The sequence below is a fragment of the Bos indicus x Bos taurus genome, chromosome 13, assembly GCF_003369695.1.
Source record: "Bos indicus x Bos taurus breed Angus x Brahman F1 hybrid chromosome 13, Bos_hybrid_MaternalHap_v2.0, whole genome shotgun sequence".
Taxonomy (NCBI): Eukaryota; Metazoa; Chordata; class Mammalia; order Artiodactyla; family Bovidae; genus Bos; species Bos indicus x Bos taurus.
The window spans coordinates 76,172,827-76,199,877 of record NC_040088.1 but is presented as its reverse complement, the minus strand read 5'-3'; the positions used below and the strand labels follow the sequence as shown (position 1 = coordinate 76,199,877).

The following is a 27,051-nucleotide window of genomic DNA, read 5'->3' as shown; positions in this document are numbered from 1 at the left end:
AATACCAAAGATTCCTTAGTTCTTTCAAACCAACCTGATTGCATTTTTCTTCTTCTTGTCTCAGAATACTTGACCTTGGGAGACTGAACAATCTCAGAGGTGCCTGAGGCTACCATTCTTAGTTGTTCTTTGGGAAACGAGTCTGTGCTCTGTTGAACAGTGTTTTTTTCCCCTTTTGTACTTTTTTGTGTAAATTCTTTGCTATCTTTCTCAAGACTTACTAAGTCGATCTTCTTAGATTTGCATGAGGTTTTCATTTTCTGAATTCTCTCTGAGTTATCTAAATCATTATTTCCAGAATCCTTTTGATGAATTTTCTTGGTTTTTTTCTTTTTATCTTCAACAAGATTTTTTGATTCTACTTCATTTATAGTCTGGGGTTTTTTCTTCTTCATTTTCTTTTGACTTAATGTTTTATTATTCTCATCAGAGAGATCGGAATCAGAATCTGAAAGGTCGTAAAAACGTTTCAAGTCCTCTGTAGTGCTGTGTTTGATGGGACGTCCTCTTTTATCCACAGCATAATTCAATTTGAACTTTTTGTCATGAAACATTGCTCGAAATCTCTTGTCAATTTTGACTTTTCGATCCTTTTCTGGCATTTCCCAGAATCTTGGGTCCTTTGCAACCCGCCTAAACCGCTGGTCACTCATGATTTCTTGTTTAGATGCCATTTTTAAATGTGTAACTGGACAAATGCCTGACGAAATCAAATACTAAAAAATAAAATCATAATGAAAGGTTAGTAACAGAATTAAGTAAGATGCTTTGGGAAAATATTAATTCACAATACTATATTCTAAGCTACATTAAGTAAAATAAAAGAGGTCTAATTTCATTTCCCGAACGAATCTTGAGTCACATGCAGAAAAGAAAAACTATCAGAATATTTTCTTTTGAGTACAGCATTTGAAGAAATAAACTTAAGGCAAAACCAAGCAGAATTCCAGGTCTTTATGAAGGGAGGCAAATGATTACTAGCCAACTGCCCTCACTTAGATATCCCATATTTCTACTTTATATTTGTATGTGTTACAAGTAAAAGCTAATATGATTAAAATATCCTTAAGTCTCTGTCGGTCTTATTTGTTTTTTCACATTCTGGTCCTATTATCTCCGTTAACCCTGACTTCGTTTTATTCGAACAGCCTTTACTTCGACCAGGCTGTAACAGAACAAAATGAATTCAGGTTTAGCTTACAAAGTTCCCCCTCTTTGTATATGACCACCCTTTGAGAACCAGGTAAAGCCTCTCTCGAGTTAACAAATACAAAGCACTGCTTTGTTTCAAAAGCAAGGCTTGACTACGACGCACCATTAAACATCTGATCCTCAGAACAGCTTTGTGGGGTAAACAATATTTCATTCAACTATCAGAGGTAAAGCGTATAGATGTTTAGAACGAAAGCACTTGATCTACGCCAGATATTCGGAGACAGGAAGGCGACCTAACCTCACCTCGGTCGCCCGCCCTCATCTCCGGTGCCCACCTGCCCCTCCTACCCACCGGGTAACGCCGGGAACACCAGGGAACTAGGACCTCCTTCCCAGCTCCCAAACCTCAGAGAGCCACTTTGGGGCTCAAGTCCCTCAACACGACCTGGAGGAGGAGCAAAGAAGCTTGAAGAGAGGGGTCGGAAAAGCAAGGAGGAAGAGCGCGGCGCTCGTAAACCCGAAAGACAATCTGTCGTACGCTAGCTCTGTCCCTCTTCTCCTGGAGCCCGACTCCACTCACCGACTCCGAATCCTCTCACGGCGTCACATGGGGCCCCACACCCACAATCCTCTGCGAGACACACCGCCGTGAAGGCACGCGAACTGGGCCAAACTTCCTCCGCTTTCCCTCCGCGAAGTGCTCCGGCGTCCTTGCCGTAGCCTCGGCGCATGCGCTCGATAGCCGAGCCGGCCGCGGGTGTATGCGCTGGAGATGCCTCTGCTTACCCCGCTTCGGTTCCCGTGGCGGCGGCTGCCGGCGGCAGGGGTCCCCGTGAAGAACCTCGGCCTCAGGACGGTGGCCTCTGGCGCTTCTTCCCCAAGTGGTGCCTCGCCCAAAGCCTTCAACATCTTCGATCGGGATTTGAAGAGAAAGCAAAAGAACTGGGCGGCCCGGCAGCCGGAGCCGATGAAGTTCGACTACTTGAAGGAGGAGGTGAGTCTGCGAGACGGCGCGGAGGGTGGCTCAGCGCCTTGACTTCGGGTGTCGGATCTCCGGCCAGGACCCGAACGCCCCCACCTCGCCGTGTGACCTTGAGAGGCCGCCCTGCCTGTCTGGGCCTCTGCTGTAATCGCGCGGGGGCCAGGCGCCGGTGGTTGCAAGGTGCGATTCATTCATTCATTCATGTCCTCGGCGGATAGCATTAATACTTGAGTTACAGGCGTACCTGGGGCAAAGCAAGACCGCTGCCCTCAAGAGATTTCATTCTTTTGAGAGACGAGACAGTGAACCGAAAAGGTAATTTCAGCTAATGAAGTAAGGCCAGGTAGTGAAGTGAAGTAGTAAAGTCACTGCGCTGGTCGGGGGCAGACGACGAGGCAAGAAATTAATCAAGCTGGGATCTGGGGGATGTCGGGGCGAGGCTTTGCAGGTAAAGGGGAAGACGAACCCAGAGGCCCTGAAGTCAAAAGGGCTTTGTCAAGGCCTCCAGGAAAGCTCCAGTGGGAGGTAAGGGAGTGCCTAAGTCAGGAGGGCCTTAATGGGTAAGAACTTTGGATTTTCTTCTCTATCTCAGCTGTACATTCTATGTGGTAATTTCTGGCCACATGCAGCTTTTGAGCACTTGAAATGTCCCTTTGAGATGTGCAGTAAGTGTAAAATACAGTGGGTTTCAGTGAATTAATATGGAAAAAGGATGTAAAATATTTCCTTAATATATTTTTATATTAATTACACGTTGAAACTCTATTTTGATATTTTGGGTGAAAATCAACTTCTTTACTCTTTTTAAAATGGCTACTAGAAAATCTTTGGAGAAGGGCATAGCAATCTACTTGCCTGGAGAAATCCATGGACAGAGGAGCCTGGTGAGCTGCAGTCCATGGGGTCACAAAGAGTCGGACACGACTGAGTGACTAACGCTTTCAACACTTGCACCAGAAAATCTTAAACTGCTCATGTGGCTCTGATTGTTTTTTATTGGCCAACATGGCTCTAGAGTCTAGAGGAATGGGAGGCTGTTGAATGGTTTTCAGCAGTGAAGTGATGGGATCTGATTCATCTTTTAGGAAGATTCATTAAGATGAATTAAGATCTCTGATTTATCTGTGCTGGTTTGAAAGACCTCTTCTCTTTACCCAGGTGGACTAGGGACTTGAGCCGGTTCTACTCTCTGAATAGGCAGCACAGAGCTCAGGCCTGTGTAAGTGCTTGTTCAGGGATAGACCAAAATTGAAATCAAGTGTGATGAGCTCTTTGAAGCCATTGCAGCCAACACTTACTGAGCTCCTACTCTGGGCAGAACTTTGTGGAGGTCCTGGCTAGATCAGATGACTGACTCTGTTCTCAGGGTGACACATATAAATATTTAGAAGATGTGAGTTTCCAGACACTCTCTTCCAGGAAAGGCACCTGGATTACAACTTGACTGAGGCCTCACCATTCTTTAAGACTAGAATAAATAAGATAAAGTATACGACAGTCTTTTAAAATAATAAACAAAAGGTATTCATATCAGTAACGATGCACAGAGTGGACTCCTCTGGGAAAAGACTTCTGCTGTCCCTTCTCCCTTACTCTTCCTCCCCACCTCACCTCCCAAAGAAAATACACATATATTCTGTTCTGAGCTTTCAAGTCCCAGTAGAAACTATGTGATGTTTACCAGGGAATGAGTGGAATGTGGGGAATATTAGTATCCCACATCTTTATTCCTGCTGTATGAAGTCTAGCCGAGCAAAAGGAGGCACCTGCCTTATGACCTCTTTTAAATTGGATTGGGATTGAGGAGGTTTCTTTAAATGTGGCTGACTTCTAATTTTCAGATGTTGCTCAGAAAAGTTATTTATTCATTTAGGAGTTCCACAAAATTTGTTAATAGTTAACAAATAATTAGTTTTTATTAAATGATCACTTATACATTGATCTGTAATAATCCCCAGCTAACTAATTTTTCACTTTCATGTACCTCACACTAATATCTGTGGATGATATACTTGTTATGTTTCTGTTGCCTTTTTTTTTTGAATTAGGGTATCCTGTTGCTTTTTGTCTTTGCACTCTTGCAGCACATGAAATATAAAGTCATAGATATACAGAATTTAGTCTTCTTTCCTTAAATTGACTTCTGAGGTAATTAACTCAATGTGTTTCCTTGATTATTTTTATTTATGATGTTCCTATTCAGAATTTTTAAAGTTGCTGAGGTCAAATTGAAAAAGGGATAAAGGGAACTCAACATGTTGAAATATAAGTAACCTATGGATTGTTGATTACTCGGAAAAGTGTTATTTCTCTGTTAAACATACTCATCTTTACTTTTGTACATCATTGCCTCTTGTAATCTGTCAGGTTGGAAGTCGGATTGCAGATCGAGTGTATGACATAGCCAGGTAAGTGATGACTGTCATAATAAAATACAATCAATTTCCCTGGTGGCTCAAATGGTAAAGAATCTGCCTACAATGTGGGAGACCGGGGTTGGATCCCTGGGTTGGGAAGATCCCCCGGAGAAGGGCATGGCAACCCACTCCAGTATTCTTGCCAAGAGAATCCCATGGGCAGGAGAGCCTGGTGGGTTGCAGTCCATGGGGTCACAAAGAGTCTGACATGACTAAGCGACTAACACTTTCACTTTCAACACAACTTTTGGAGACTTAAAAAGTTAAGTGCTTTCACTTGCACAGGTATCAGGAACCCCAGTTAAATAATGGCTTTGCTATAGAATTGCTCTGTGATATTAGCAGATCACTTTTTGTGCTCTTCTGTGTAAAAGACATCCATTAAATTAGACCAATATGGGATGAATTTATTACATTTGTCTGTGTTAAAAAAGGAAAATTTTGTAAAATCACAAACTCTTAAAATCATATTTTAGATATATCCTGGCTACTTGAAAGAGTCAGGAGGTGAATCAGTTTCATAAAATTAAAGAAAATTCTTCATTGTTGCGAAAGCCACCTTCATTTCATCTACTTCATTAGTTTCATTATCTTAAAAATCTGAAAAGTAGCTAATTCTTTGTGATATAGTCATTCATTTGCCTGGATTTTAGATCATTTGCGATTTAATAAATGAAACATTAAATTTTCCAAATCAGATTGAATTTTGTAATCTTTCTATGTCATTATACTCAGCAAAACACAAGTCTGTGGAGAAAACTGTGATTGCAGCTACAAAATCATGTCTTAAAATAACAGTTAACTCTTTGGAATTAAATTATTAAAAATACCAATCTAAAATGTCTTACACTGATCTTCTATTATTAGCAAGAATTGTCAATGCTGATCTTATGTTTATATTTTAAAACAAACAAAACAGATTATTAGATGTCTTATTTGTGCTATCTGAGGCTCACTTAATACTGTTAGAGTCCATGGTAATAATATTAATAACTCCTAACTATTGTTGAACATTTGTACTGTGCTAAATACTTTACGTGCTGGATAAAATTCTCATACCAACCCATTTTATAGATGGGAAAACTGAGATCCAGCAAGATTAAATCTCTTGTCTGTGTTCACAGAGCTAGTAAATTGCAAGCCTAGAATTCTGACTCATGTCTTTGTGATTGCAAAGGCTGTGTGCTTTCCCAGGCCACACTGCCTGTGTGCACAGTCAAGACACAGGGCATTGGGTATACTAGACGTTCTCTCCCCAGTGGTTCTCCAGCTGTGTACTGGTGTTCTATATTTGTGACATAGGTTTTTAACAGAAATTACAAAGGGACTCTCAGTTCCAATAGGAAAAAATTTACTAGTGCATGAAGTTTCTTTAAAAATTGTCACAAATTTTTCATAAACCTGTGATCCACAGTTGGATGTGTAAAGTGATTTAGTATGAGACGATACGTTTGGAGGAGACAGCATAGCATAGTGGATAGGAGTTCTGGTCAGGATTCTTTCTGACTGAATTCAAGTCTGACTGCTGCTTATTAGCTGAATGACCTTGGATTGACATACTTAACTGTACACTTAGCCCACTGATTTGAACCTGGTAAGATTTCAGTAAAAGCTGTTATTTAGTTGATGGTTTATTTGGGTTTTAGTTTATCATGTTATATTTCATAGTATTTCATATAGTAATTTCTAAGTTATCTGCTGCCACAACAAATTTGAGAAATAGGGATAAGTAGTAAGTTCCTGATAGGTATGCCACATATTTTCAGGTTAATTCCATTAACTTCTCTTCATTCTTTGTCTGAGTATATTATCAGATTAAAATTGTTCAGTCACTCAGTCATGTCCGACTCTTTGCAACCCCATGGACTGCAGCACGCCAGGCTTCCCTCTCTTCATCATCTCCCGGAGCTTACTCAAACTCATGTCCATTGAGTCAGTGATGCCATCCAACCATCTCATCCTCTGTTGTTCCCTTCTCCTCCCACCTTCAGGCTTTCCCAGCATCTGGGTCTTTTTCAGTGAGTCAGCTCTTTACATCAGGTGGCCAAAGTATTGGAGCTTCAGCTTCAGCATCAGTCCTTCTAATGAATATTCAGGATTGATTTCCTTTAGGATTGACTGGTTTTATTTCTTTGCAGTCCAAGGGACTCTCAAGAGTCTTTCTCCAACACCACAGCTCAAAAGCATCAGTTCTTCAGCATTCAGCCTTCTTTATGGTCCAACTCTCACATCCATATATGACCACTGGAAAAACCATAGCTTTGACTAGACGGACCTTTGTTGCCAAAGTAATGTCTCTGCTTTGTAATATGCTGTCTAGATTGGTCATAGCTTTTCTTCCAAGGAGGAAGCATCTTTTAATTTCATGGCTGCAGTCACCACCTTCAGTGATTTTGGAGCCCAAGAAAATAAAGTCTGTCTCTGTTTCCATTGTTTCCCCATCTGTTTAAGTACCTGCACTAAATCAGTGCTTCAGATCCATGTCGTGGAGCAGCCCTGTGGAAAGCCATTGGTTGGGAGGCCCTGGGAGTGGCTTGGCCGAACAGCCTTGCCATGCCCGGTGTGTTCTCTGATGGAGACACCTGGTGATGTGAGGGAGCAGGCAGATGATAGGACTTGTTTGAAAGTTGTATTCACGAGAATCTTTTTTCTTAAGAAAAATTTGTTTTTAATAATCACTTTATGGGGGCTGTATTATTATAGACAAAGCATAACTTCTGTGTCTGTTTTTCAGAGACTTCCGTCTTGCGTTGGATGTTGGTTGTGGACGAGGTTACGTAGCAGAACACTTGAATAAGGTATGTTTATTGAATGACTTAACTTAGAGAGATAAAATTGGCCAGTTTTAAAGAAAAAGTTTCTTAATTCAGTCTGTATCATATTTAGATTTTGATGACATCAGAATTGCTCATTTGTTATTTTTTAAGTGATAGAACCAAAGGTTTTATGTCTACTCCTGTGTTTTTTCTTAAATGATTTTTTCTTTGAATCCATTTTATATAGCGTTCCCACTGGTAGTTTCTCTAAGTCTATATACGATACAATGTGTGTTATTTCCACTTTGTTCAAATATTTTTTATAAATCACAGTTAAAATCACATTGACATTCATCTGGGACGTGTGATTAAGCTTTCTTTTTTAATCTATGGAAAGTATTCACTTTATCATTTGGTTAGAAACTTTTGTGTGTGATTAAGTATAAATAGTCTTTATTAATGTGTATACTATTTTATTTTTCTTTTTGTAATTCAGACCAAAAAATACTCATTAATTGTTTTAGCCTCTCTAAATAGACACTATGCTGGACACAGATCAAAGTGGGATTTCTATATCAAATCTACTTAACGAAAAAGTGTACACTTGTGCCAAGACAGGGGAGGGGTATGTGATAAGTCTCTGAAAACACTGTCATTGACAATAATAAATGCCATGGAATTGATACAATCATTAAACTGCAACAGTAGTTAAGGGAAAGGAAAATCAGTGGAGTTCATATGACCAGAGACTTCTGAAAGGCACAGCATCTGACCCGAGATTTGATAGACTCTGGACTGGTGCTTGTGGCGATTGGAATGTAAGGCATGGCTGAGGGGAAGGCAGAAGTGGCAAGCTGTAGGATCAGTGATGCTTAAGGAAGGTTAGTTTGGGGATGGTGTGTAGGAGGGATTGAAGAAGACAAGAGTGTAGAGAAACAGACCAGTTAGAGGGCTGTGTCAAAGGCAAGTATAGGCGTGAGAGAGAAAGGCCAGCTGCCAGTGTGGAGACAGCAGGATATAAAGCCAGGGTGTACAGGAGACCTGGTAGAATCTACAGACCTTGCTGATAGGTAAGCTCTCGGGGCCAGTGTATAGAAAGGAATCTTCCACACTTGTATTGGAAGAAAGTAAGATAGGCGTGCACGCTATGTTGCCTCAGGGCGTCTGACTCTTTACGACCTTACGACTGTAGCCCGCCAGACTTCTCTGTCCATGAGACTCTCCAGGCAGGAATACTGGGGTGGGTTGCCATGTCCACCTCCAGGGGATCTTCCCGACCCAGGGATCGAACCCACATCTCTTATATCTCCTGCATTGGCAGTCGAGTTCTTTACCACTAGCGCCAGCTGGGACGCCCAGTAAGTAAGATGGCAAGTGCCTAAATAAGACAGTGGATTGTAAGACGAAATCCCCTGAGCCAGTTCAAACATTAGGACATTCATTGCTTAGAGGCTCTTAACTACTCAAGGATCTGGAAGCACAGCCAGGCCTCCCGAGGGTGGGGACTCTGACACATCAGAATGGAGGTCCTGCTCACATACTACATGGCTGGCTTCTCCCTCTGCCCATCCCCCGACCCCAGGGCTGACCCTGGTGTTCTTCAGTCAGAGCATGAGATGCGCATGTGAGAACCGGACTCCGAGTGTGCTGTAGCTGCCTCCTCCTGACTCATGAGCACTGGCTGATCTTTTCCCAACTCCGTGTTAGTGACGTTGTTTCAACAGCTTAAACTCAGCCATGGCGGGAGTTGTACTTTATGGAAGTTGGCAAACGCTACAAAGCAGGGCCCGCCAAAAGCCAGTTGTTATACATTTGCCAGCCTTCCCCTGAAGTCTACACACTCCTCCAAGCCTGGGAGCGGCCGCCCCATCTCCCAGTCTCTTAGTTGACATTTTCAAGTGAGAGACGAGGAGAGATGATCTGACCCACCTAGCTTTCACCCCTCGCACTGATGTGCTGGAGCTGGCTTTCTAGAGAGACCATTGTGCGCCTCTCTTCCCAGTGCTCTGCTGGACAGCACTGTGTTGCTTGCATGAAACCCACCACTGTTGGGGTGGTTACACTGTGGAAATCATCAGACCTGCAGCTCAGGGCACTTTTTTCTTTTTTGAGGGCCGTAGTTAAACACGTACCACATACCAGTTGCCCTGTGGTCAGCAGCAGCCTCCAGAGAGTGGTAGGGTGTTGAGGGAAGGTAGCCTTTCCATGTTGTGGGCAGGCACCTTCTTCACGAAGTAGTCAGGGTGAAGGAGAGAGGACTGGGGTTTCTCACAGAGAAGGGAAAGCAGGGCAGAACAGTACTGAGGAGGTTTCTAGGAGCCCGTCATCAGCGCCGAGCTTCTAAGAGGTCAAGTGACGTAGGACCGAGAGCAGGGGGAACAGACGGCTGCAGCTGATGAGTCGGTTATGAGTGATTTTTATAAAGCATGTGAGTAGAGCAGTGAGGGTGGAAATAGAGCACCAAGAATCGAGGGGAACTCTGCAAGAAGGAGTGCTGTGGATTACAAACAAGACAGCCGTAAGGTGGGTAGAGGAGAGGAGTTGTAAGGTGAGGGAAGAAGCAGCAGAAGATAGAGACTGAAGACTGGAGAGGTAGTGGACGGAAGAGCAGGCTCCTGGAGAAGAGAGGGCACGGTGGAAAGTGGCCATCTGGGCAGGAAGTATCGGGATGCCCTTTGCTTTGGGAAGGAAGAAAGGATGCGTGAAACGGGAGAAACCACTGAGGCCCTCCCACGCATCTGTGTTTGTTAGGTCTTTCTTTACTCTTTGCAATCTCTTTGAATAACAAGTAAAGGCAGGAAAACCATTCCAGATCTTCTGTGTCACAAGAATGAGGACTAGCTCTTAGCGTATTATGGAAAAGTTAACACGTAAGACCTTAGCCCAGTGGAGTAAACTGAAGATGCTGATTATTCACACCTATGTTCTCTATTTTATTAAATACTGTTAAATATATTACATATATGGTTGGCTACATACATTTAATTCTATGTAACATAATATGTGTTATTAAAGGTGTTTGTGTACCATACTAATTATATGCAGAAAAATACCCTTACAGAGCTGAAAATTAATCAAATTATCACTTTTTCCTTCAGCAGTTTCAGCAGTTGTTTTGTTACTGGGTTCTGATCAACTTTATTGCATTGCAGGAAACTGTTGGAAAGTTTTTCCAAACAGACATTGCAGAAAATGCTTTGGTAGGTAGCTTTTCAGTGCTATTAATTTCTGACCTCCTCGTTTGGTTTTTAGTTCTGTACTTTTTATTATTATTTCCTTCAGAATGAAATGAGCTCTTTTTTTTTCTGATTATACTACAAATAAAGAAGAATTAAACAGTAGGGGAAATCTAAAGGGAAAGGAAAAATCACCATTAATCCCACCACTCAGGCAACTGCTGGTGACATTTTCATCTGTGTCTTTGTAGACATATAGCTGTCTCCCCATCACAGCTTTGTACAAACAGTATTATGCTGACATGCCATTCTTTGGTATCAGTGAGTGATAGGTGCACACACACATGTAGTATTCCAGTGTGGGAATATTCCAAGCTTTATTTACTAAATTTCTAGCTTCTCAATAACCAACACTGCAGTGAGCCTCTTTGTATAAAGCAACTTTCTGAGTTTGATTTATTTTTCTCCCTGGGAATATTTACTTGACAGTTACATTTACTCCACTCCCAAGAGTGGAGTATATGGATTCATTGATGTTCACCTTTCAGTTTTTAACATCCGTCTCTAGACTGCCCTTTGAACACTGAACAACAGTATTAAATGAAAGCCCTCTTTCCTCCTGCTTGTTGGCAACAGTAGGCCAGTTATTTTGTCTTTGTCAGTCTAATAGGTGGAAAGTAGAGTTTCGTCCTGTTTATTTTCATTTCTCCGATTGCTAGAGCAACCAGGTAGCTGTTGATACCTTTTGGCTGTGAGTGCTTTTTCATCTGTGACTTTTGTCAGTAATTTTGTGACGTGCCTGTCTCTTGGTCCTCTATTGGCTGTTCTTATTCTAGGTGGTTTGTAAGAACGTGTCTTCTAGGGATATTAATTTTTCTTCACGTATTTTATAAATTTTCTCCCAGACATGTTGTTTACATTGTTTATTGCTTTTTAGAAGTTTTGATCAGTTTATATTAAGTGTATTGATCTTTCCTTTTGTAGTTTCTGGTTTTTGAGTCATACTTACTTTGGCGTTTTCATCTAAGAGTCTAAAGCGTGCACCCATATTTTCCTAGTACTTTTTTTGGCTTTGATTATTCCACTGAGACTCTCAGCTTTCTGAGGTTTGGTTTGGTGTGATGTGGTCATCCCATTTGTTTTTCCAACCAGCTAGCCATTTTTTCTGGCCAGTCTTAGGTGTCACTTAAGATATACTTTTTTAGTGCTTTCTCTTTGGCTGCTTTTTTAATTTTTAAGAACTAGACACTGTCAAGTAAATGTAACATGACTTATGTTTAGCAAACAATGATTGTGTTAATAATTAAGGTGTTATATAAATGTGTTTTTGAACTTTTATTTTTAACCTTTAGAAAAATGCCTTAGAAACAGAAATTCCTACTGTCAGTGTTTTAGCTGACGAAGAATTTCTTCCCTTCAGAGAAAATACGTTTGACCTGGTGGTTAGCAGTTTAAGGTTGGTAATCCATTTGTACTTAAAAAAATATATGTGTGTTAAAAATAGTATGCATGTGTGTGTGCCAAGTCGCCTCAGTCATGTCTGACTCTGTGGGACCCCACGGACAGTAGCCCACCAGGCTCCTCTGTCCATGGGATTCTCCAGGCAAGAATACTGGAGTGGGCTGCCATGCCCTCCTTCAGGAGTTCTTCTGACTCAGGGATCGAACCTGCATCTCTTAAGTCTTCTGCATTGGCAGGTGGGCTCTTTACCACTAGTGCCACCTGGGAAGCCCCCAAAATAGGTATGTTATGCTCTAAAGTTATAAGGTAATATTAAAGGCTTCTCCTGTGACAAAAGGAAGGTTATCCCCTAATATTTTTATTTTAAAACTTATATGAAAACAGTGAATTATTTTCCTTAAGGAATTTATTTTTTGGCCACTGCATTCAGAATCTTAGTTCCCTGACCGGAGATTGAACCCAGGCCCCCTGCATTGGAAGCATAGAGCCCTAACCACTGGACTACCAGGGAAATCCCAACAAGCAGTGAATTTTGATGTGCACTTTCAAACACCCACAGTTACACCTTCTCTGTGGCTTGCTATGTTAGTGATTCTTATACTAATTAATTATACAGATTAAGCTAAAACAGATATGTGTTTTCGTATTTTAGTTTGCACTGGGTGAATGACCTTCCTAGAGCACTTGAACAGGTAAGAAACTTAGTGCCGTTTCTAATAGCCTGTGTTATTTTGTTTATCGTTAGCAAATTATAGATGTGCCTGTTTTTACACAGAAACTGATAGATGGTTTCTGTTTTACATTTTTGACAATGGGAAATGGAAGCAAATAAAAAATATATTATCTTCTGTGGGCTGGACACACTTGGTACCCCTTTGCCATATTAGGAAGTATATGAGTGACTCCCTGCTCCCAGAGAATTCTATAAACATAATTATGAAGATGTTACTAAAGTTTTCATAAATATTTAAAACTTATTCAAAATAGTATTGCTATCGTGAGAAATTTTATGTGTGGCTTTCTTTTCTTCCTTAATTGTCTATAAATTTTTTCTGGGTAGGAACCCATCTGTACTTCACCCATGCTTTGTACTAAGACAGGGCTGATAAATGTTTGTTGGTTGATATTTGTCAGCAAACAGGTAAGGAAGGGGTGAGTTATGTTCAGAGGAGAGAAGGAGATCACTGTGGCTTGGAGTGGCCTAGGAAAGCTTCAAGAGGAAGAAATTTCTTGAACAGGGCCTCAAAGGACAGGTCGTATTTGGAGTGGGCATGCATTCCAGTGGGATCCTGGGATAGATGGGAAGTGTGAGCGACTGGGAAGCCCACAAGGACAGAGAGGAAGCCTGGGGGAGGAGGGGATAGTGCCAGGTGTAGATGAGGGGTATCGGGACCAACGTTAGAGGACTCAGTGACAGGGTGAGCAACTGGGAGTTTATTCTTTATGCGATCCAGAGCCACTAGTGCATTTTGAAGAGGAAAGTGACATGATTAAGAAGCTGCTGGGCAGGAGAATAACTACCGTATCTTACGCACGTACTGTTTGCCAGCCACTCTGCTCTGTTTTATGTATGTGTGAAATAACTCTGCAAGACAGCTGCATCTTGCTAAATAGAAAACTGATGCGGAAAGTCAGTTAAGTTGAAGAGAGACTGTGTCCGTGGTCCAGGCATGAAATAAACTGAACCTAGGCGGCAGTTGTTGTTCAGTCGCTCAGTTGTGCCTGACTCTCTGCAACCGCATGGACTGTGGAGATAAAAGGAAGAGAGGGGTCTTCAGGACTCTGCAAAGTAAGAATCAACAGTCTGGTGGCTGGTTAGTGCTGAAGATTGAAGACAGTCAGGAGTGAAAGCTTGCCTTCAAGTTTTGAGTCTAGGTGACTGGAGATAATTAGTCAGAGTAGGGGAAAGAATGGTAATGATCAGATAAAGGGACTAGAAGATGGTGATTAACAGAAATATAGCAGTTGGAAAGGGGAGTTGGTTTGAGAATATGTGTTCTGTGTATGTTGGATGCCGTGGGGAAGGATGGGGGTTACGTTTGCCAAGAGACAAATGTCTATGGCACCAGCAGCCAAAAGATAAATATAGGATCCTGGGAAGCTGTCCAGGCTCAAGGTAGAGACTGGGAAGTCATTCTTGTGAAATCCACAGGAACTGATAAGCCCTCTAAGGTAGAAACAAACTGATAATTTTAGGTACTTTAGTTCTATGAGAGTTTGGTGGCAAGAGAAGGAAGTAACACTGAAGGGACTGAAGGAAAAAGATTTGTACAGTCAGTTTGCTTATATACTGTTTTATATAAAATTGCTTCATAATATTTTAAATACGCATTCAAGATGTACACTTGAATTAGAGTAGCCTACCGTGATGTGGGTTCGGATTTACTTCGGAGTTCACCTTGCCCTATATGAAAGTAGAGTCAAACTAGTTACAGACGTAGTTCCAAGAGTCATTGAATAAAACATTTATGATTCTGGAATTGATCGTCACTGCTCTTTTAAGTTACCAATTAAGAATGGTTTTTGTTTTACAGCTGAAAAATAAGTTGGTTACTTCTCCTTAATTCTGTGTGTAACTAAACTAATTGATATGTTAATATTTAACTAAGATATTACTAGACATTTTAGTTGTGAGTCATCATGGCTTCCCTATAAATTAGATTTTTCTGCTTAATAAGCCACCTCAACTTTGTGTTTTAAAAAAGTAACTCACGATTTTGTAAGTTAGGGATTTGGGCCGGACTTAGGAGATGCTTCTGGGTCTGGCTTGGTTCACCCACATGTCTGACCTGGGGGTGGCTTGCCCCAGAGCTGTCAGATGGCTGCAGCTGGACTCCTGGCTGATCCCCACGTCTCCTCCTGTCATCCTTCAGCAGACCAGCTCAGGCTTGTTCACAGCGTGGCCCGTACACAGGGCCCCTAGAGAGCAGGCGGAAGCAGCAGGGCCATCAAGCCCTCGGCACTGCCGTACTGTCACTCGCTCTGCACTCTTTGGTCAGAGCAAGTCGTGGGGCTGCTCCAGATTCTCCCAGTGGGGGCTGTTACAAAGTGACATGTCTAAGGGCACAGATGCAGGGAGGACAGCGATTTCTCCAACCTACCACATCAAAAATCTTGTTCTTTCAGTGTTTCACTGATTGAAAAAGTAAGTTTTGTCTATTATTAAAAAGTTTGAAAGCATGTAACGTATCTTATAGATATTAACACTATCAGTAAATGTTTATCTGTCTTTACAATAATATCCTGCAGAGCCTTTCCGATAGTTGGTTGTCTACGTATTATTTATTAAATCATCTGGTTTTTAACTTGACAGAATAAGAATGGTAATCATGAAATACTGATTCCATGTATTTATTCTTTTAACAGTTTTGTGTCTGAAATTTTGAATCGTGTTGTTGTTTGTATTTATTACAGATTCATTATGTTTTAAAACCAGATGGCGTGTTCATTGGTGCAATGTTTGGAGGTGACACGCTCTTTGAACTCCGGTGTTCCTTACAGTTAGCGGAAACAGAGAGGGAAGGGGGCTTTTCTCCGCACGTCTCCCCTTTCACTGCTGTCAGTGACTTAGGACATCTGCTTGGGAGAGCTGGCTTTAATACTCTGACTGTGGTAACTATCAAGAGAATCGAGTAACCCATTAATCACACCTTTCAGAAATAATCTCTCTCTCTTTTTATCTTGATTAACACAAGGTAGGAATGTAAAATTTTTAGTTATTTGTTACCTAAATAAGTAACTCAAAAAGAAAAGTACCTCATTTAGCAGTGAGGCTATTTTCTAAGACCTGCTTGACCATCACACCCTTCAAATCCAGAGTTGGGTGTACCACGAGAGACAGAGCATCCCTGACGGGAAGGAAGGAGGTGTCAGGAGTGTTCACAGCACAGCCTCTCCCACCAGCTCTCAAGGAAAGTGATGTCATGTGAGGTGGAGGTGAGAGAATGTGCCTTCGTGAGGCCCAGGGTTAGATCAGGTTAGACAGGCTTAAAATTAAAATAACTTTTTAAGGAGGTGTAGTGTGAGTATATGTCATAAAATCAGCCCACCAAAATGGCTGGTCATGTCCGTCCACGCTCTGACAGAAAGCAAGGGGCGCAGACTAGCAGGGCCTCTGATGTTGGAAAGGGGCTGGGAGGGAAGGGGAGAGACGCTAGACAGGAGGTGACACAGCCCTCAGGGCGTGTGAGGAGCTCGTGCCTGGTCAGACAGCTCAACAGGAATGTTAGGGACTCCAAGGTTGTCGCCCGTGAGGAAAAAGATGAAACTTCTATCCTGAGTCATCAAAAGAAAGCTAAATTATGTTAACAACATGCAGTTTTCTAAGTTGTAGAGTGGGTTATGTGTTCCAGAAAGATTCCCATTGGTGTATGATCTTCTCTATAGTTTATAAAATTAGAGGGTAATTTAATAATAAATTTATGCAGATTTGTTCCTGGAGACATATACATTGTCTCCAAAGTGCTATTTTAACATTGCATCCTGAATAATTTTCAAAAACTCCTATGCAAAAAAGCTTTTATATAATCAATTATGCAGGTTTATGTTGCATATAACGTTAGTATATTACTTTTATATTGCAATGGATTTTTATTTTTAAAGTGAAATCAAGTTAAATTAATATCATATATTTACACATATGACCCTCTTAATGAATTATTTTTTTAATTAGTTGCCGTTCTAAGTGAAACTCATTTCCTTTCAGAATCATTTCCAGACTAGTATATTAGGAGAAAACTGTGAATATTGTCCTTCATCTTGATTTGAATAAGACCTTTGACAAGGCTATTTTGGTGCTCTTTTGATTGAGAAGGAGATGGTGCTTTTAGTTGGTTTCATTGAAATGTTTTCACAGGGTATTGTTTAATGGTAGGCATCAGCCTAGAAGGAATTCTTTTTTTTTTTTCATCTTAAAATCTCTTTTTAAAAATAGTTTCCCAATGTAGAAAAATATATAGAAGAAATGGACTATCCAGAGATGGTCTTAATCCACGCATGTGTTTAAAAAAAAAGAAAAGAAAACCAGACAGAGAGAGAGAGTAACTTGCAGGTCTAAGATGAGCCGCTGTCTCCTGCCTTCTGACACCTCCCCTCCCCGCCCCCGTCCCTCTCCACAAGGATGGCTTCTGTCAGCTGTCGTGTATGTCCTTTCAGACTTTCTTCCTCACAGATTGGAGTGCAGTTATATTGCTTAAACATACATATACAACAATATATATACTCTTTTTCTTTTTTCTATATGCATAGTCTTTTTTCCCCCAGTCAGTAGCTTGTCTTAGAGATCTTTCGCTACAAACATACACCCACCACGTTCTTTTTTTTTTGACAGCTATATAGTATTGTGGGCTTCCCTTGTGGCTCGGCTGGTAAAGAATCCACCTGCAATGCAGGAGACCTGGGTTCGATTCCTGGGTTGGGAAGATCCCCTGGAGAAGGGAAAGGCTCCCCACTCCAGTATTCTGGCCTGGAGAATCCCACGGACTGTGTAGTCCATGGGGTTGCAAAGAGTCGGACATGACTGAGTGACTGTCACTTTCACTTTTCATATAGTATTTCATTGAACAGGTACACTTTATTTAACCTTTTCTTTGTTAATGGACATTTAGATTGTTTTCAGTTTGTTTATTATATTCTTTCAAACAGTGTTGCCATGAATTTTCTTTTACACATAATCTCTGCACGTCTGTCAAATTGCTGAGTCAAAGAATCTATGCATTTCAGAGTTTGACATGTATAATTACTATCTATAAGGTAGCATTAATTGACATGCCTTATCAACAGTACATGTTAATTTCCTGCTTCTAAGTAATTCTGTGTCTCTAATGTTTAAAAAAAAAGGTAATTGGTCATTTTGTTTTACGTTTCTTTAGGAATTAAAATGGATATTTTCGATAACTGTTCTTTAGGGTTTTGTACTTGATTCTGTGCAAGATTAAGTCCAAAATTGGACAGATATTAGATAAAGCTACAGAACACAAAAAGATCTGGATGCTTCAAAAGTAGTGCCAATGTGATGAAGTTTGACTTATGTGCAGGATTTTGATATCACGGGGAAAAAAGGAAGTGTTTTATATTCAGGGTTAGTTTCCATTGTAGAAAAACTCCTACATCTGAGTGGCTAACACACAATTTTTATCAATCCCAGCCATTCTGGCTGGGCAGCTCATCTCCATCCTGTAGTTGTGCCATCTGGGCCTTGTGTCCCCTAAGGTCACTGCCCCAGACATGCCCTGGAAAAGGCTCCCTAGCTATTTATTACCTGCCTCCACCTCATTTTTCTTTTGCCAGAAGACATGTGTGGGGCTGTGAAATGTCCAGGAGTACCTGGATATTTGGGGAGCATCAGTGCTCTCTGCCACTGTCCCAACAGTGAACTCCTGTATCGAACTTGAGAAAGAGTGGGACACATTGCTCACCAGGTCACTCAAGAAATAAACTGTGTCTGTCCAGCCGTGTGTCCGTTCCTAAACTAGTCCATGGAGGTTGCTGCAGCACTGGGAGTAGGATGGAAGCATCTTGGGAGATGACCCTATTTGACTCTGGGTGTCACATTTAAAGAGAGAGAAATTAATATTGACTATGTAGAGAAAAATGAAGTTGGCATGTGTAAGGATTTTGTCTAGAAGCCTAACCCTCCCCCTAGAAAGTTACAGTGTCCTAGAAGACTTTTCAAAGACTGGAAGAAAAGGATAGTTTACAGAGTACAGAACAGACTTTATTTGTGTGAATCCCAAGGAGAGAATTAGAAACAGTTGATGGCATTATAGGAAGGTTACTGTTAAAATGGCAAGCATGTACCCTGCAATTTGAAATCTTTGTAAATCAAGTGTAAGGGAGATAATACCTGCAAAGAGGATTGCAAAGAAGGTTCCTGCTTACTGTGAGAGATCAGTCTGGGGCATTTCTGCGACTTCTTCTCTGATCTGGATCCTTGGTAATGAACGCCAAATGAAGATTCTGCTTTCTTTTTAAATAGGACACTGATGAAATTCAAGTTAACTATCCTGGGATGTTTGAATTGATGGAAGATTTACAAGGTAAGACACTTTAAGGAATTTGTAGGCCCCTTTTAAGAGTCATATTTTGCGAGCTGACTGTGCAGGCACTGGGGCCAAGCCCTGGAGATACACTGGGTAAGGAGAAAGTAGACTGTCTTGATGGAGTTTTTAATACAAGCTGGGTGCAGCCGACATGAGGCAGCAGCCACAACGATAAATGTTAAACTAGGCTTGTGGTAGGCGCTGTGCAGTAGGGGAACTTGGTGACTGCCCACGAAAGGCCAGCAGGACTATCTTGAAGGAGCTTGTGAGGATGGCAGGACACCTCAGTGACTTTCTCAAGCAGTGCTGGGCAGCTCGGATCCAGGCACAAGACAGCAAGTAGCTGGCTTACTGTAGGACTGGGGTTTGCCAGAGGGTTAGGTGGGCTAGGTCCTGGTCTGGGAGAGTCAGTGAAGTCCTGTCTGAGGAAGCGATGGCTGTGCCCTGAAAAATGAGGTGAGGCCACTGGGTGAAGCATGAAGAGCAACGTGTGCAAAGGCCCTGTTGCGGGAAAGAATATGGCGAGAACCGAAAGAGGGGCATTGTGGCTGGAATATCGGGAGTGGAAAGAAGAGAGGACTGATTAAATGGGCGGGTAGATGGGGGCCTTGTAGCCTTTGTTAAGATTGTTTGTCTTTTTTCTTAAAATGCCCCTTGAGATATTTTAATGGGGGAGGGGTCATGATGTCAGATTTTGTATCTTTAGGTGGATTGGCAGATAAATTAGTAGGGAGACGTTGCTGTAAAGCTTACTGAGAAGTGACGGTGGTTTGGACTAAGGTGGTGACAGTAGAGATGGTGAGAAGTGAATGGTTTGGATTCAGGAGACATTTAGGAGAGAAACGTGACAGTTCCTGCTGATGGATTACATGTGGGCTGATAAGGAGAGAGGCGTTTCCAGCCTGGCACTGAGTTTCTAGCTCTCACAGCCAGATAGATGGTGCCCTTCACTGATAGAGAAACAGTGGAAGACAGCCAAGTGTGAGCAGGGACAGCTCTTGAATTCATACCTGCGCATGTTGGGTGGGAAGTGCTTCTGAAATCCCCAAAGTGAGACATGAGGTAGGGGTTGAGTGTGTGGCTGTGCAGCTCGGAGGAGGCAAGTGGCCCAGGTAAACATTGTGAGTCACTGGCAATAGGTGGTATGAGAAGCAGCGGCCTGAAGTGAGAAGAGAAAGTGGCCTGGTCCGGAGCCTTTAGGAACCTAACCCGCGGTGAGTGCGTAAGAAGAGGAGGAGCCTGCAGAGACTGAGGATGTGTAGCTAGCAGGGTGCTAAGGAGAAACAGCAGAACGGGATCATATTACCTAGACTAAGAGACCCTAAAGAGTTCAAAGCAGAGGGAGCGTCAAATGCTGCTCAGAAGCACGATATGGACTGGAGGAAAGCCCACTGAAGGAGGATGAGGAGGCTTTGGTGACCACAGGGAGCGCTCTGCTGTTGGCATGGGCTTGGTGGGAGAGGCGGAGGGAAGGGGAGTAGGTTGACGCCTATGGAGGGGGTGGCTAGGGCGGCAGGCATCCGTCTTCTCAAGAAACTTGATTATGAAGAAGAGGGGAGAGACGGCAAGGCTACAGGTGTGAGTCGGGGAGAGGAATGGGAGATGGGCTGAAGTTTTTTATTATGTTTCATCTCAAGACTTGAATTTATTAAACAGTTGATTAGAACCTAAGTGCTTCCATAGAAGAAGTGATTCTAGAAGAGAGAGGACAATTAATCAGGTCAGGTACCCGAGAAGGTGGAAGGGGATGAGATAAGAGGAGGACGGTTGCCCTTGGACAAGAGCAGACAGGCCCACATGGAAGGGAAGAGGGACGGTGCAGTGGTCATGGGTGTTTGGTTTGATAGCAGGAGGTTCCCGTCTGATGGATCAATGCTCTCCTTCAAGCAGAGTGAGACTCAAAAGGTAAGAGGTTTGCAAATGAGGAAAAGGCAATGGCATCCCACTCCAGTACTCTTGCCTGGAAAATCCCATGGACGGAGGAGCCTGGTAGGCTGCAGTCGATGGGGTCGCTAGGAGTGGGACATGACTGAGCGACTTCACTTTCACTTTTCACTTTCATGCATTGGAGAAGGAAATGGCAACCCACTCCAGTGTTCTTGCCTGGAGAATCCCAGGGACGGGGGAGCCTGTTGGGCTGCCGTCTGTGGGGTCGCACAGAGTCAGACACGACTGAAGTGACTTAGCATAGCATAGAGATTTGATATAGTCACTGTAGAGAATAGGAAGGTGAATGGATCAGGGAGAGTTATCAAATTTGAAGGACACATTTGAAGTTGGTCAGATGCATGTGTGACTTTCTCTGACAATAGCTGGCAGCTGGGGACCTGGCACAAAACACAGTTGCATCAGTCTGGCTTGGGGCTTTACTAATTGAGAGTAACAAGAAGACATAGGCAGAAGAGAATTCCAAGAGTGTAACTGAGATAACAGGGCAAAAATCTAAGCTGAAAGAAAAAGTAAGTAATAAAAGAAGGGGGAGGAGGAGCTGATGGACTGGGAGAAAGTAGAGGAGGTCAGAGGATGATCGTAGTTGAAATACATGAACACGCTTGAAGGAAGGAGGATATGGTCAGAAAATGGGACGTTTGGATTGGTGATTTTAGAAGTGAAGCAGTTACAAGTGCTGACTCATCCAGGACACGTTACAGGTGTGATGGCAGGTGGCGTGACGGAGAATCCCACGGGTCGTAAGGAGCCTCAGAAGTCTTAGAGGCCCTGGTGCTTGCCAATTATTAACCTTGAAGTCCTCCAGGATGGTGGCACCACCTGGGGTACAGAGGGAAGCTGTGCCAGGTGCCAAACCCTTCGCTCAATCAGAGGAGGGCCTGGGAGCCTGGTGTCTGACAGCGGGAGTGGGAGAGGGTGTCAGCCAGATGATCTGGGTCTTCATGGAGCATAGGCATTACCCTAGGTGTTCAGTAAAATGCACTAATTGTAACTGTACAGCTGCTTGTATTTTCAGATATTATATAAACCACAGACTAGTACCTTTTCAGCCCCTCGAAGATTGCGTCATGCCCCTTTCCAGTTGATAACCCCGCCTTCCCTCCCCCTGCTGGTTTCAGTCAGTCATATTTTGAGGAACTGTTGCCTAATATTCACCTGTAAGCGGCTTTGCCAGTGTTTGTCTTTACTGTAAAGCCTTTTACACAAATCATGTCTTTTAGTCTTTAATAAAGTTTCTTATTCTTAAGAGGATTAAGAGGAATTATCTAAAGATAACTTGTAAAACTAATGTTTATCAACATTGATAGAAACATTAACTGGTTGATTTTATATTCATTCACTTACTGTTTATTGAGCATCTACCATGTACAGCCAACTGAGCCAGTGTGGAAATAACAGTTTCTGATCATAAGGAACATATGCTCTAGTGGAGAAAGAGACACGCACAGATAGACATATGCTTTTAACTGTAAAGTGAGATAATTCTTTTTAAAAAGTGCAGGCAGAAACACAGAGAAAAATCCCTAAGTCTGCTTAGGGAATCAGGGATGCTTCTGCAGAAAAGGCAGCACCTAAGCTGAAGTGAGTTCATGCTGGAAGAAGGAAGGGGTGGGTGCCCCTCTGAGGGCCAGGCCTTGCATTCCAGGCCAAGGGAAAGGCCTGTGTAAACTCACGGAGACTCCAGAGGGGACACTCAGCCTCCACTTTCCTAACTGGGAAACTGCATTGTAATTCAGCATTGCTCAAATAGGTAGAACAGGAGGATGATGGGAAGTGATGTAGGCGGGTCCATCAGAGGCTTTTCTAGACTTTATCAGGGGAGCCCTGCAGTCTGTTGGGAGAATTTCGTGCGGAGGAGGGACAGTCAGATTGATGTGAGAGCAGGCTCACCCTCCAGCATCGTTTATGAGGCCTGTTCGTGAGGAAGGGGAGACCGGCTAGCACGGTTCACCTCTCCTGTTTTGCGTGAGGAGACTGGGCACAGGAGGAGTGACTAGCCCAAGGTGCAGTGCTTGGGTAAGTGCTAGAGCCAGGGGTTAAGCCCAGGGTCGCAGCCTCACTCACATTCTGAGACGTCGGCCACTGTCCCCCGGAGAGCCCTGAGGCAGCTGGCGGGGGAAGGAGGGTGGTCGAGGGGCGAGTGCCCGAGGGGACGCTTGGCAGACTCCCGGAGGTGCTGCTCTGCAGACTGGAAGACGGTGCTACTGTCCCTAGGGTTTTCGGCATTTTACATCATGTTACACTTTTTTCTTGATGGTGGTGGTGTTTCTCATTTAAGCTGCTATTATTCATTCACAGAAGAAAGTCCAGAACATTGACCTAATTTTGCAAAACAAGTTGCGTATCAGCTGAGGAACACATGAGAAGTTTTGGAGGCTTTCACAGTAGTTTTAAGGTAAGTTCAGTTGTTATTTTTTTAGACAATACTCGGTATTGTTCCTAGTAAACCATAATAAATTAGACCTTTTTTTTTTTAAATAAGCAATTGAACTTAACCTTAAAAACACTGTGAGAGTCTAAACAGTTACCCAAATCCTTCTGTTATCCCAAAGCCCAGAGCTGGTCAGAAGTCCCCAGATGTGTTTCCCAGGTGGTCTCCAGGAAAGGTCTACCAGGCTGTGTTATAAAGGTGTTAAAACTTGAGTTTAATAGAGCGAAAATGACTTTGCCCCAGGTTATTTAAGGGCCAGAGCTGGAATTATGATCCCAAAGACTAGACTTTGTGTGCCACATGACACTGCTTCTCAAAGGAGAAGGTTCTCATGTGAGGGAAGGGTAGGTGTCCCTAGCAACAGTTAGTAGCGCATTAGTGTCTTTGGGTTTCTGTATCGGAAATCAATGTGCCTAATAATCTTAATTAGTATATCCGTATATCGGTTCTTCGCGCTTCCCAGGTGGCACTAGTGGTCAAGAACCCACCTGCCAATGCCGGAGACGTAAGAGACGTGGGTTCGATCGCTGGGTCAGGAAGATCCCTGGAGGAGGGCGTGGCAACCCACTCCAGTATTCTTGGGCTTCCCTGGTAGCTCAGACAGTAAAGAATCCGCCTGCAATGCGAGAGACCTGGGTTCTATCCCTGGGTTTGGAAGATTCCCTGGAGGAAGGCAGAGCAACCCATTCTAGTATTTTTGCCTAGAGAATCCCCATGGACGGAGGAGCCTGGCAGGCTGCAGTCCATAGGGTCACAAAGAGGTTGGACATGACTGAAGTGACTTAGCACAGCACGATACCAGTTATGTAGAAGGCATTTAGAATTTCTGGTGCGTTAAGTATTTCCAATAAAAAAATTAAACCCTTTTTTCACTGGTGTTGCCTCTCCTGTGTAAGTCATAGCAAATGGGAAGTTAAATGAAAGCACCACTGCACCATTTATTGTCATCAGCAATAAATCCTTCCAGTACGAGTCCCGGTTTGCCTCTGGTCTCTTGTTGCAGTTGATAGTCATTACATGGGAGGTTTTTTTTTATATTGGATTGTGTAATGGGTTAAAATTTTAGTGTTGGAAGCCTTCAGAGATCATCTAGCCTGGCCACCTTGAGGCCCCAGAGCGATGGACCTAAGGTCATCTAGCTACTTCATGACTGCAAGAATAAGATCCACCCTCTTCACGTTGATTCATCTCTTGATACTAGTTTGTATAATATGTCTCTTGTTGTTAATGAATTGGGACTGTTTTACTCACAGGATATGGCACATTGCTTTTAGTATCAGAGTTTCATTATTTTAGGGAATAATAAGGACCTTTTGGGATTGGAGAAAGCAAACAGATTTACTCATTCCATCTAATTTGTTGATTGTTTTTCATAAGGCCATTGGAAACCTGGGAGATTATTACTTTTAAAAAACTAAAGAACATTGACATTGGGAATTTTATTTGTATCTCTTCTAAAAGTAGAAAAACCAAACTAAGAAACTGATTTTTGATCATATAATATATAGAGACTAAATGTAAAGGGTTTTTAATTTTGATTCTTTTAATTTTGCAAGCTAGTTTAAAATGTGGGCTTTCAAAGTAATTTCATTTGACTGTATGCATTAAAAATATTAAATATATAACATTAAATTTTAGTGAACAAGAAGATAACATAATCCTAGCTTTTAGCTATCAGTTTGAAGGAAAGAAATCTAAAAATTTCTTTTTTTAAAACATTAAGAAAAGTGCCCCTGAAGAGAATGCACATAATTGTTTCCTAATCTGGGATCAGTAAAACGTTGTAAAATCTGAAAACACGTTGTAGTTTTGGTACAACCTAATGAGTCTTCAGGCTTCCTTGGTAGCTCAGCTGGAAAAGAATCCACCTGCAACGCAGAAGACCCCAGTGCAATGAGTCTTCAAACCCCCTTGCAGATTTCACGTTCATTCTTAGATTTATGGCTTAGAAGGAGTGAGGTGTTTCGCCAATGTCCTGTCCTTCAAAGAGCCACTGAAAAGGGCGTGAAACGTGGCATCATTAGAAAGACCCTTGCCAGCTCCTGATGACTCGCGTGCAGGGCCTGTGGCCTTGCTTTGGCCCAGCTGACTTCCCATAGTCCCCTGCTGCCAAAAAAAGCGTGCTTATGGGGCTTGCCTCCTGGAATTTGACTTGTCTCACTACCCAGAAGCTCCAAGTAGCTTTGCCTGCAGGTCATTGACTATGATCTGAGAGCAAAAGGAGATTATTTATCTTACGTGACTGTCAGAGATGGGGGGACAGGTATTCCGTTGAACGAGAGAAGATTAAATCTGGGCCATTGAGCTGCTCGGGTGTTGCTGAATCATCTCAAACCTCTAGTGTGTTTTTAGGGATGGGTGAGAGTAACTGTGCTTGGAATAGAAAAGCCCTCCTGCACCGAGACACGATGCTGGCAGCTGCAGCAGTGTACCAAGGTAAGGAGGCTGCCCGTTCTCCCAGCCAGGCTCACTGACCGTCCCTGTCATCCTTATCCCCTAAAATCGCATTGTCCTTTTTAAGGCACCTTCAGATTTCTTGTCCTTCTCTCAAAACACAGATCCTGTGACTGTGTATCCTTTTCCCCCAAAGCCGTGCTTCTTTACTGTCAGCTTCTCAGTGTTGAGGATTTTTTCACAAGAGCCTTTCTCAGAATCCCATGAGTATTCTAATATTCATTTCTCTTTGGAGAACATACTTTTTTTGAATAGATTTTTTTTTTCCTACTTGCATTTTTTTCAGACTGTAACCGTGATTTGTTTTTATAGAAATGTACAGAAATGAGGATGGTTCTGTGCCTGCCACATATCAGGTCTATTACATGATAGGATGGAAATATCATGATTCACAGGTATTAATATTGATCACTTTTCTTCCTGGGTTGATGTTTCCATTTTCTTTTTATTTATTTACTTAGGGTGGGGGATTTTTTTTTTTTTTTTAATATAAGACAGCATTAAAGGGTTTAATTAGAGCTATAGGTACGTATTCGTAACATCCTTCCTGTTTATTATTTTCAGGCGAGACCAGCTGAAAGAGGTTCGGCAACAGTATCGTTTGGAGAGCTCGGAAAAATAAACGATCTTATGTCACAAGGGAAGAAGTCACAATAAATATTTTATTCAATGTTAATGTAGTCCAGACTTCTCATCAGTGATTGGTAACTTTCATATCTAAAATTACTGCATTCTGAAGCAAGAAGCAATATATAAGCTATTTACCATCAGATTTTTCTAATAATTAGAATCGCCTGATACTCCATCTATATTTAGTAGTGATTTCAATTTCACATGTTTTCTATTTTAATATGGATATTATTATCTAGTAATTTGAGAGACTTGTTTGCAGAATCAGCCTAAAAGCAAGAAGGTATCTCTGAAAAATCCAAAGATGTTCATGTATATAAATGCTTGACCTGATAGAAAAACACCACTCACACTAACATTTTGTACCTTTCCCTCTGTCTGAATTTTTGTTATTTCTTTGAGAGGACATTAGCAGTGGAGATGAGGGGATGAGAGGAAGGACAAGTTGGTAGATTCTTTAGTATTCTGGTTCTTTGGCATAAAATTGTAGACTTTTATAACAACTACTCTAAGATACTTAAGCTAGAATTATTTGTGATACTGTCTTCCTTGCTCTTTAAAGAGAAACAGAGGATGATGAACCTCTTTAGAGCTTTTGA

At 42.2% G+C, this 27,051-nt stretch overlaps 2 protein-coding genes across 5 annotated transcripts in view; one reads left to right on the top strand and one right to left on the bottom strand.

The window, feature by feature from the left end:
- Positions 1-1,823, bottom strand: part of ESF1 (ESF1 nucleolar pre-rRNA processing protein homolog) — a 65,790-nt gene extending 63,967 nt beyond the window's left edge. Inside the window, exons 1-2 of one of the 3 annotated variants that reach the window (XM_027560281.1) lie at positions 1,736-1,823; positions 35-716 (exon numbers count right to left, since the gene is read on the bottom strand). In XM_027560281.1, the coding sequence (XP_027416082.1) occupies positions 35-674 (640 nt within the window). In that variant the 5' untranslated portion in view covers positions 675-716; positions 1,736-1,823. Of the gene's footprint in view, positions 1-34; positions 717-1,507 lie in introns of all 3 variants that reach the window. The other 2 variants (XM_027560282.1, XM_027560280.1) reach the window with 2 other exon arrangements.
- A 2-nt stretch (positions 1,824-1,825) lies between these two features.
- Positions 1,826-26,502, top strand: NDUFAF5 (NADH:ubiquinone oxidoreductase complex assembly factor 5). 2 transcript variants are annotated; one of them, XM_027560283.1, is made up of 11 exons: positions 1,826-2,149; positions 4,505-4,545; positions 7,289-7,352; positions 10,463-10,510; positions 11,839-11,942; positions 12,600-12,639; positions 15,362-15,559; positions 18,924-18,984; positions 25,721-25,804; positions 26,135-26,217; positions 26,387-26,502. In XM_027560283.1, exons 1-11 carry the CDS (start codon positions 1,928-1,930, stop codon positions 26,477-26,479), a joined length of 1,038 nt encoding a protein of 345 aa, XP_027416084.1. In that variant the 5' UTR covers positions 1,826-1,927; the 3' UTR covers positions 26,480-26,502. The 2 variants fall into 2 exon arrangements, with proteins under 2 accessions (XP_027416084.1, XP_027416085.1); XM_027560284.1 differs by lacking the exon at positions 15,362-15,559 and having other exon boundaries at positions 1,899-2,149.
- Positions 26,503-27,051: the final 549 nt, after the last annotated feature.